Source organism: Momordica charantia (assembly GCF_013281855.1).
Source record: "Momordica charantia cultivar OHB3-1 chromosome 8 unlocalized genomic scaffold, Mcharantia_2.0 BLBB01000008.1, whole genome shotgun sequence".
NCBI classification, from domain to species: Eukaryota; Viridiplantae; Streptophyta; class Magnoliopsida; order Cucurbitales; family Cucurbitaceae; genus Momordica; species Momordica charantia.
In genome coordinates this window covers 8,679,488-8,690,930 of record NW_028275166.1, presented here as the reverse complement: position 1 = coordinate 8,690,930, position 11,443 = coordinate 8,679,488, and the positions used below count along the sequence as shown (strand labels likewise).

Here is an 11,443-nt window from a genome sequence, read left to right as displayed (position 1 = left end):
TGAAACTTATTAACAAAAAATCATCAAATTCAATAAAGTTGGTGGCTTGGCAAAATTTTACCCTATACTATAGGGAAGAGGGAAACCAACAATTCATCATTATATTCTCCACTTGCCTCAAAGAGTGACAAAATTCACACAACATAAATATAAATGCTTCTTCCATTCATGAAAGCTTTGACAAACCCTTCACATTCTATTAGTTCAAATGATAATTGATTTCCATTTTGAATTTCCCCCCACCCCACTTGTCTTCTCACCATTTACAACCAAAAATAACAATAATTAGACATAAATTAATATCTTATCAATCTCTCGATTTCAAATATTTGCAAATGTCAGTTCAAATGTCGAGCATCAAATTATCATAAAAGACGAGAATGAAAAATGAACTGATAGAACTTTGTGTTAGAAAGGCAGGAAAAGGACAAATATATGGAAAATTTTTACCTAGAGGGTTTAATTTAGCAAGTTGTATGATTTCTAAAGTGAGAGGAGAAGGATTAAGAAAACAAATGTAATAATAATTGGTGATTAAATATATGGTATAAGTTAAAGTGGTTTGTGGTGTGTTTGGATGTGAGGCACACAGGGGCTTAGCCAGGCAAAAGAGAAGGAAAGAAAAAGAAGTTCAATACAAGGCCAAGCTTTGAGGCTTAGATCAGCTGCAAAGTATGGAAATTTCATCTCTATATTGTCTCCTACTTCAAATTTTCATCTTTCATTCTTGGTATGTTTCAAAATGAGTTTGATATGTCTAGTTTTTGGATCAAAATCTCTCTCTTTTTTCTCTATCTCCTGAGTCAAAAGTTCATTGTCGAATACTTTGTTGTATTTATGTAGTATGAAATTGTTGATATCAGTTTCCGTAAGATTATTATTTGTATCTAACTGCCAAGAGTGTAATTTTTATGTAAAAGGACCAATCTATTGGTTGCTATTCTTGGTTTACTGTCTATTTTGTTGGGTATGATTGTCGGTTCACTCCAAAGAATATGTTCGAGTTCAACTTATGTCGTCTGTCTCGAAAAAACATTTATTTGTTAAAGTTTGAAGATAAAAGAAGACTCGTTTTATTTTTAATTTAGATACATAAAGATCATACTTTCATAAAAAAATGAACTCAAATACTCTGATAGAATTGCATCATCGAATCTAGATTTCTCAAAAAAAAAAAAAAAAAACTTGAAATGTGACAAATAAAATGTTGAAAAAGGTGAGTGAAGAAAGAAACGCCTAGTTTCTTAGGCAGAACTATTAAATTTGAGATAAGTGCTTAAACCTAAATTTATATAATTAAAATTTAACACTCTTACCAAATCTTTTAAAAAAATTATTGTTTGTAAAGTATGTAAAGTAAATAGTAGTGAGACACGAACTGTAAACAAAAATAGTATATCATTAAAAATGAAAGATGAATTATTTAGTTGAACGCGCATATCAATTGCTTCCATGAAAATCACTTGTGAAAGTTTGTTCTAAATTACAGTGAAATAAACATGTATGGTAAGAAAAGCTTTTGAACTCTAAAACATATATCAGTTAATCGTCACAGTCATTTTTGTAACGAGAAAAGTGGTTAACTTGTGGAACACAAAAGGGCAAATGCAATGTTGTTGTCCAAATTCCAAAGGGTTTTACTTTGAGATGTGAGCTGTAGCCCTGACCACAAATTGAGATGGGAAAAGGACTGGACTTGGTCAGTGTTTGGGGCCAAAGTTAGGCAGCTCTCAATCATGAAAATGACTCATCCCATTCCTCATGCTCTTCTAACCATCTTCCCATTATCCTTTTCAGCAACAAAATAAAATTTAAAAAGCCACCACTTCTTTTTTCTTTTTTCCAACTCAAAACCCTTTTCAAATTGTGCACTTTGGAATCAAAATCATGGGTGAGTTTGTCTTTTCGAGATTTCGAGTCGAATCGATTCATTATTAAATTAACATGACCTGAACCTTTATGTGTGGTTATCTTGTTTAAATTTTTTGAGGACCTTAGATGATTGATCTTATCTTATTGAAAGTGATATTGAACAAATTGATACAAAAAGGAAAAGGAAAAGCATATTGAAAACCTATATAGGACAAAATATACTTTTGACCATGTCCTTGAAATTTGTAGTAAATATCTATTTGATCTCTAAAGTTCCAAAATAGACGCTTTTAGTTCTTAAAATTTATAAAATAGTTTCTTTTAAGTGGTCTCTAAGATGCTTTTCATCGCCTCGTGGCCACTCACCCCATGTCGAGAACAAAATTACCTCTTGTTGAAATGAAAAGTGATGTGATCTTGAAATTTTTCATTTTGCCTGTGTGGGATAACTTTCTCTATATGTTTGCCAAAATCACAGTTTTTGCAATTTCTTAAATATTATAACCAAATCAATGAAAATACATACATCGATCAAAAACCTTTTTTTAGTATAATGGAGTGGGGGATCGAACTCACAACCTCATGACTAAAAATACATGAGAATTACCGAACTATGTTCGCTTTTACTACATTAATCAAAGACCTTGGTTTGGCAACAATTGCCTACTTAAATAGTTTGGAGAATGATGGATTCTCCAAGTGGAATTTATATTAAAATCCCAAATCACTCACTTGTTCGTTGTTACAATTTCAAAAACTTGGCTAAATTTAGACTTTCTACAAAAGAAGAAGGCGAGAGATTGATTACATTGCAATTTCACATGAGTTTACAGGAATTACAAAACCAAAAGCATAACCCATTATTATATGGGGTGTGATTTAACTATCTTACCAAGAATCATAATTTCTCTCTTTTCTCAACCTCATTAAACTAGATGCCAGATTTCAGAAGGTAACACACAAATAGCTTCTCAAGCTTCAGCTTGAAGGAAGAAAAAAATCTCCTCCTTCACTTTGTAGCGGAGTCGAGCGCCATCTTCTGCGGTCTCGAGCAACCGACTGTAACCAAACATATCATCTCTGTTTTAGTAAAGATTGATGCATCAAAATGAAGAAAAAGTAGGGTGTTATTTGTGTATGAACTCACGGCTCATGGCAGGTAATTCAGAGCTCTTCAGCACGCGCAGCCTCTTCACAGTAGAAACGAACATTCTGCCATGGAAACCATGAAACAACATCGCAAAATGAGATCAAATTCAAAAAGTTCTACAGTTGTCTCTGCACGGCATGGATGTAATTTAGAGAGGCAAAAGACGCTTACTGCCAAGGGACATCGCCAACAAGAACTCGGTCTCCTTCGTTATCCTCGTAAACAAGAGTATATTCTCCGCTTCCATCCAGCAAACCCGTGATCGGTTTCTCTTCTTCTTGCTTGTTCAAAACACCACCCCCTGAGGAATCTCTTTGAGCTGCACACAGGAAAAAACAGGCAACATCAGTCATCCTCATCACAAATAAGAAAAAGTCGAAACATGTTTGAAAAGTCGAATATGGACTTCAATAACCATTCCACTTCAACTAGTTGTTCTGAAGAATCTCTGGTTGATTCTACCTGAAGATAATCTTGAATTCCAACAGAAAAAAAAAAACGAAAAAAAAGTCCTTACTTTAAGATGCTTTTAGTAAGTCTTTGGTGTTTGATCAAGAATTCAAGACGCACATTCATAACAGAAACATAATTAGCTCAAACTGATCGGGAACTATATCGACCATGGCCTGTTCTCTTAGAATTATCATAAACGAACAAGAATTATAACTTTAACAATTCATGAAGGAATTATAAAGGAGATTACCTGCAAGTAAGCCTCTGAAGAGTTCATCAACAGCAGAGGAGAGTTTGTCATAGCTGTCATAAGCATTGAGATCGATTTTCCTACCAATGGGAACTCCATCCATATTGATCTTAACAAACAGGCCCTTTCCACCAACTTCAACCGGTTTCTCCCTGGGGGCCGGGAGCTTGCTCGGGGCTGCATCCAAGGACTCCGATGCAGGCTTCGAGAAGCTGCTGCTTGCGAGATTACGCCTCGATGAACGAATTGGTGGCCATCCCACAACTGGAGCAGGCGCAGTCCTTTGTTTTATTTATTTTTTTTCAGAAAGATGAACAAATATTAGTGTGTTTCAATTTTCACTACCAAATTCTTTGAAAGCAGAGAATTCAAAATAAAGTTGATATTGACAATAATGAAAGAAATAGTAGGGAAACAGCAGCAAAATAAGACATTAATGGAAAAACAACAAAACAAAGTTAAAAAAAAAAAAGACAACAACAGCCACTGTTAATTAGGGATAAAAGTTATAAATTCTGAAAAACAAAAATTTTGCTCTATTCTACCAAACAGACAAAAGGTCAATTTGGTCGGTTGTCATGTTCATCAACTTGTCCATTTTCTCTAGATCAAATTAAACCAGGAACTAGACCCTTGGAAGCCGATTCCATTCAGTTATCTATATTCAGAAATTAAAGGAACCTTTGGATAAGACTGGTCCAAAAAATAAACAGCCAAGGAAAAGATAAAACCAGACCCATTTTTCATTACAAGAAAAAGAATGAATAAACATGGACCACAACACAAGCCTGTCATAAAACTCTTGTCCTATACAAAATTTCAATCTCCAAGGGAAAATAATATTTTGTACCGAAAAAAGGGGGGCCAGGCCTACCTTTTCTGAGAGCTGTTAGAAACAGCTGTATTTGCAGAGGATGGAAATGGTTTGGCCTCTGCATTTTGTAGATCTCCCATTTTAGTGCAACAGGGCTGTGACCCTGCTGTTTCCTTGGCCATGGCCGACAAGTGAAAGGTTGAAAGTTTGGTGGGTTGAAGCTTTCCGAGAAAATTCGCAGATGGCCATGGATTCTCTGTGGAAGAAAATTTCTGGGGATGGGGAAAATACCCAAAACAGAGAGGAGATTCATCTCTTTCTTTGCCGCACCAATCGGCTTCTCCGGGCAGGCCAAGCCTGAGCTCCAGCTTCTTGTCGTCGGAGCTGTGGATTTTTCCGACGACATCTCCGGTGGTGACCCATTGCCGGTCTTTGGGGATCAAATCCAGCAGCCGAGGGCAATCCTCGTCTTTCTCTGAACACCCATTGATCTCCATTGACACCAGACGGGACAAATTAGGAAATATGATTAGGTTTCCTTTGTGAGGCAAAAAAAGTGTGTCGGACACAACCGAAAGAAAGAAGAAAATGAGAAATTAGAACAGACCCACTTGAAAACAACTCGTAATCGAGTCCCCAAACCTCGAAAAAACTTCAGGAAGAGATGAAATCGGAAGTTGTGAATAATCTGGGAAAGCTTAAACCACAGAAGGGGAAGGGAGGAAACAGGGTATATAATGAGAGAGGAAGAAGAAGAGGAAAGTGGCAGAAAAGGGAGAACAAAAGGTAAAAACTGTGTTGTGTTTGTTTGGAAATTGAAAGGGGAGATGATGATAAGAAGTAGGAAGAAGAGAGATTCCCTATGGGGGCCAAGAACCCAAAAGAGGGAACGGTATTTAGAGCATTATTCACGCAACCAAAGAGAAGAGGAGAGGAAAATATTGGTAGGTTGCTCAGCTGAGGAAGCAAAGCGTGCTACTGCTGACCTCCTAAAAAGATACTCTTCTCTCTCTCTGAAACGCACTAACCAACAACAGATTAGCCTAACTTGCACACCAACCCAAACATCCAACATGCCCCATTTTGTGGGGAACAAACAAAATTTTTTCTCCTAAATTCCAAATCATCCATTCAATTGTGTGCTAATTCATTTTTACTTTCATCTAGGGCATTAGATTTTGGTTACTTGTTTTAAAAGATGAACAATGTGACTTGTAAAATGTGTTCATTGTGAAATCGAACGAGCTTGAATCCACGAAGGTTGGATGTGGTGTATCAAAGTTTGAACAAAACAAAGTTAGCACTCCGATATTTTAGTCAGTACACAGTCTGATCCATTACTCCAAAGATAATAGTCACGTGTGCTTTGCTTGGGAGGGTATGGCTCTTCGACATCTCAAAAAATGCGGCGCATTGTCTGGAAAACATCTCTGTTGCCTCTGCGCCTGCAGGCTGCAAGTGCGTTTCAAGTTCGACTTGTACTTGATGAAGGTTAGTCGAAAGGTATATATAGTTGGGCTCATCTTCCACTTGTCGAGTTGTCGAGACTTGTATCAATTTGGAAGATGAGGTTCAGTCTTCTTATTGTTCCACAAAATATTACATGTAATGTTGAAATGCAAGTGTCCTTCTAATATGTATGTTAACATGCTTAGTGGAGTGCATGTATTGAAACTATGTGATTGTTTGATTGGTTGATGTGAGTATTAGATGAGTACATTTTAGGTAATAAAAACTAGAAAGAATTGAAAATTTTTTTTTAATTCTATTACTAAAATATATACTTTGAAACATTAAATAAGGTCGAAAGTGGAGATATCAAGATGAATTTAAACCTTAAAATTAAAATATTTTGATAAACTATCTTAAATAGTAATAATACAATAATTCATAAAAGTTTGTTTAACTAGGTATATTAAACTCATTATTTATGCCAACTTCAACATAATTAAATTATTCATAATTAAAATGTCAGATCGAATCCTCACCCTAAAATTTTATTAACAAAATATAACTTTTCATAAATTCATGATTCAAAAGAAATAGTAACCTGTTATTTTTTTAAAATATATCCTTTGTGTGGTAAAGTAAGAATAAACAATTATTAATCTTACTTTTTTTCAAGTTGTCAATCTTACCTTAGTAAAAGTTCATGAATTTTAGCCTCCCTTCCATATTAAGACAAACACTTATTTAATTGCATTTATTAAATTATTATTTTAAACAATATATAATTGTTTTTTAAAACAAATTTCAAACGGATATTAAATAGCTTGAATAAAACATTCTTTCCTAAGACGTACCATTTCAAATAGTACTTTTAAAGGAAAATGCACTGCCTTAAATGAACATAAATAAATTCACATGAATTAATGTTTGGGAAAGTTAGAGGGATGAGTTATAGTGGGATAAATATAATTATAATTATGTCAATGGTTAACTAATCGTGAAAGTTTTTTCTCTCTCGTCAAAGATAACTAGTTGAATTAACTAGTTGCGGTAATTGGTATATATCTCCAATCAAAAAGTTGTGAGTTGGAATTGTTGGAATTGGTGGAGTCAAAACGACGTCGGATCGAGCTAGGGAAGAGTCGGGATCGAGCCGGGACGCGTTGAGGTCGAAGCGGGGATAAAAACAAGGGAGCGAGCACTGCAGGTCACACGGGCTGAGGAGGCAGCGCCGAGGCGCTGTCCAGATGGGGGCGTGCACGGATTTTTCCGTTCGTAGCGCCATGCCGCTGTTTCGATGTTTATAAATACGCAGCCTTGGGTTTTAGGGTCTTACCAGCCAAACAAGGGGTTATTTGCAGCTGATTTTGAGCGGGTTTTGACAGCAAATCAGTGGCAGCGGCTTGGGCATTGCTAGAAGCTTTGGGGTTGATCAAGATCGATATTATCGGGTAATTGTATCTTGATTTTCCTATTCCTAAGTCTTAATTGTGTAAAATACTTAGTAGTTAGGGGGCTTTTATTGAGACCTCTTGGTGATATTTTGGAGAATGTTATTGTATCAATTTGTTGTGTCGTTTACTTGTGTATATTGTTTTTCTTCCTATTTGCATATTATGTTTGTGTGTGAATATTTTTTGTGAAAGGAGAAATTATTTAGGTAAATCAATTTCCCAACATGAATCCCCTCTCCACTAACAAAACAATGAAGTAGAACCATTAAATATAATATGACTTGTTGATGGTATAACATTTATGTGTTTGCAATTTTCATACCCTATCCTTTTACTTTGAAAATTTTGTAATTTTTTTGAAGTACTGAAAGTTTTGTACTTATTAATTATAAATCAATACTCATTCTTAGGTTCAACGTGCAATATTGAAAAACATATATACCACTTCTATTTATTGTTCCAATTTGTGTCAAAGTGTTGGATCTAACTATTCATTCTCATTGGACTCGAAAAAAGAGGAAAAAAAAAAACAAGAGATAACCATTCATTCTAATAAATTAGATAAAAAAAAACCAATTAATACAATACAACGATGGCCTTCTCAAATCAAGTTTAAATTTAACGAATTTGGGATAATAATTTAATTTATTCTTATCTATGCCTATTGTGTTATGTTTTATATTCTCTTCGTATGATTAATTTTTTAAAGGTAATCGTACTCAACAATTATATGATATTTGTCTGTTTTAAGCATAACGTCCTCGTAATTTTATTTTTGGTTTCATTCAAGATACTTCAAAACAATAAAGTTAATTGTTCTCGTTTATATACAATTTGAATTGATAACTCTCATTTCTAACTAACGTGAGACTTTAATTATATTAAATTAATAACTCCAATATAGATAGCATGCTATTTCGATCTATAACGTATTAAAATAGTTTTTGTACTTTGAAAATTTAAGAAGTTGAAAACATCAAAACAAAACAAAACCCTTCAAATTTGAAGTATTATAAGTTAGTAAAATAAAAAGGTTGAGAACCGAGATTTATCTTTTTGGAGAATATTCTTATTTTGTGTTAAAATACAAAATGTCTTGTTGATTAATCAGAGATCGGACGGTTGGATTAAATTTTAAAACTGACATTTTGACAGCCTTAAAATCCAATGATCCTGTCTGCCCTGTCTCCTTCTGCCGTGGGATTTTGAGGCCATGATACAGTACTATACTCACACCGTATCAGCATGCTGCTAACTCAATCGTAGCCGTTGGATCGATCGCGATCTTCGAGATCTGCGATGGGGAAAAATAGATTTTCGAGGCGCAGAGCTCGAGGTAGGAATTCTGATGCGTGACAGCTAAAAAGTAGATTTTCCTTTTGTTCGTGGAATCAGAAACCTACGGCCGTAGTAATTGCAACTCGCCATCAATTACTCGGCTGACCTGACACCCGTTTTACCGGCAACTTTACGCCGTTTACCTGCCCTGCCTATCCTGTGTCTTCCCCAAACAGCGCCACCGTTTTTCCGTTTTGTTCGCCTTATGACGCTTTTGCCCCTCCCCCAAACTAACTGATTTTTCCTTTGACGTTTACCTTTTTATTTGAAATTCTGATGGATGATTTTTCCTTTTTTTTTTTAAACATCAATGTTTACCTAGTCAAATTTCTAATTTCATATTTATGATTTGTAATTTAGTCCTTTGTCAGTTAGATTTTGTTTAATTTAAGTTTTAAATTAAATTAAAATTTTAGTTTGTTGACCTTCAAAACTATACTGATTAATAGATTCTTGAACTTTTAAAATTGTGTTTATTTAGTTCTTATATTTTAAAATGTTTTAATTGTTATATAAATTTTTAATTTTGTGTCTAATACTATGTGTCAAACACATCATTTAATGAATTAATCATGAATAGATCCAAACATTTGATGATATAAACGAGGGTGAACTATATTTTCACTTGTTGGAAATTTTTTTTCTAAGTTGGAGTTGAGTGTGCTTCTAAACGTTGTGAGCCTTCTTCCCCATCCTCAACAAGTCCAAAGTTCAGACACATGTCTCATGAGAGAAGGTTGTCTATTTGTACTTGTTTTTGCCCTAAACAATAGTATCTAAGAAGAAAGTTGTTATGGATGGGAAAATCTAACTCCCTTTATTTAAGGGATTGAAAAGTGAAGGTATCTTGATGGCCTTCGGATTGAGGAGAAGAACACTACAACTTTCGATTCTTCGAAGCCTGTGTGGCAAGAGCCATACCAGTCTTTAATGCTATTAGGTTTTGCAGGTCTCGTCGATCCCTTTTATTCTTAAATATTGATGCGAATTTGGTGGAATTCCAAAAGGCCACATTTCTGTATCAACAAAATCAATAAATAAATAAAAGGAAAGATTGATCCCTAGTATTATTTTTCCTTTGGCGATGGAAACTGTATATAAAATGCATCAATGCTGCCAAACTAATAGACGTGGATTTGAAATTTGATAGAGATATTATAGATGTTTGCTTTTAGGTTTGTCAAATTTTAGTGCCACAAAATTCCATCCTTCCCTTATCACACTTAAAAGTCGTTAAATTAAAATAAATTTGGTTCTTCAAATATTTAAAAAGTTTGATTAGAACTCTACACAGTTAAGATGTTAAGATGAATAAACCACTACTCAACCCAAAAGTTTAAGATGATAGGTTTGATAATTTTAATTTATTTATGGATATTTAATATTAAGAATTCCAGGTTGAAAAGAAAAGAGATCTAACAAGTATTTATAATGTAAGTGAACTACTCTTCTCCTTATCAATTGATTTTGAAATGGAATATCATGAATATTAATACATACGTAATAATTTAAATGGTTAACTATGTTCTAATATTCAGTAGATAGATATTGAAGTTTTGAGTTGGGGGTTAGAATTGAACATCGAAAAAAAAATTATTGAAAAAAGAACACTAAATTTTGGATAAAATAAAATAAAGTCATAAAAGCACACCTGCCTACCACGTCAACAAAAAATTGTCAATAGATATTTAGTAATTTGTTTTTATCGTTTGTTAACTCTCGCTAATGATTTTCAAGGGAAAAAAAAAACTACTTTCGCTAATGGAGGAACATTAATCAAGTTGGTAAGATGTTTAAAAATGAGCTGGAACTAAGAATTAAAGAAAAATCTTCAAAATGTAAGAAAAAATAGATCATGTTTATTTAATTTCTAGATTTTCAGAAGACTCGAGTAGACATCACAGGAAATTAATCATCACGTAAATGTTAAATAACATCCTTAGCATATCAAGCAAACGTTTATCCAATAGAATTTAGATTAGATAAATGGGTTGAATTTCGATAAGACATGTGGGCGAATCTCCAAGCGCCACGAAGAATCTGGACTAAGTTCGAACTCGGTAAACAATGAAAGAAAAGGCCTCATGATCCAAGACGGACAGTTCAACGCATCTACTTAACTCGAGCAGAATTCACTAGGTGAATTATCCTTTGATAATCAGCGGGAGTATGATTTCTTGTGTCAAAGTATCTTTAGAGTCGACTAAGAATCTTCTGTCCAAAGGGATTTCTTGAAACATGTCTCTCTAGATCGCTCCTCTACCGGGGAACTCCTCTCAAACTTCTTGCTCTCACATTAACTCTCACGAATTGAATTCTAATTTAAGCTTTAGAGTATATTTGGCAGAGCACTGTACTATGTTGGGTTCAATCTTACTAATTACACACATGCAAAGGAGATAACCATGTCAGCATACTGAATTTCAACTGCAGCAAAATAAATATAAATCTTTTAAAGTCCATCAACCATATAAATACAAAGTGAAAATATATTTTAAGCCTTTGAAACTTAACTTAATGAATAATACATGAATGGCTAAACAATTTTTTTTTCCTAATTCGATCTCTTTTGTTTAAAAATTTTCAATTTAGTGTCTTGTATTTAAATATTTTTCAATTTAATTTCTTATCTAGGTAAATGTTAAAATTAGTTGATGATAAAC

At 34.0% G+C, this 11,443-nt stretch overlaps 1 protein-coding gene across 1 annotated transcript; it reads right to left on the bottom strand.

The window, feature by feature from the left end:
- Nucleotides 1-2,654: 2,654 nt before the first annotated feature.
- Nucleotides 2,655-5,515, bottom strand: LOC111021103 (auxin-responsive protein IAA26). Its single transcript, XM_022297957.2, has 5 exons — nt 4,600-5,515; nt 3,726-4,006; nt 3,194-3,341; nt 3,020-3,084; nt 2,655-2,931 (listed from the first exon to the last, which is right to left on the bottom strand). Exons 1-5 carry the CDS (start codon nt 5,034-5,036, stop codon nt 2,882-2,884), a joined length of 981 nt encoding a protein of 326 aa, XP_022153649.1. The 5' UTR covers nt 5,037-5,515; the 3' UTR covers nt 2,655-2,881.
- Between the last annotated feature and the right edge of the window lie 5,928 nt (nt 5,516-11,443).

Excerpts from the sequence above, each read along its gene's own strand:
- LOC111021103 (XM_022297957.2), bottom strand. The coding sequence starts at position 5,036 with ATGGAGATCAATGGGTGTTCAGAGAAAGACGAGGATTGCCCTCGGCTG. Across the intron at positions 4,007-4,599 it reads TCTAACAGCTCTCAGAAAAG|GACTGCGCCTGCTCCAGTTG; the intron begins GTAGGCCTGGCC and ends AATAAAACAAAG. Across the intron at positions 3,342-3,725 it reads CTTCAGAGGCTTACTTGCAG|CTCAAAGAGATTCCTCAGGG; the intron begins GTAATCTCCTTT and ends TCCTGTGTGCAG.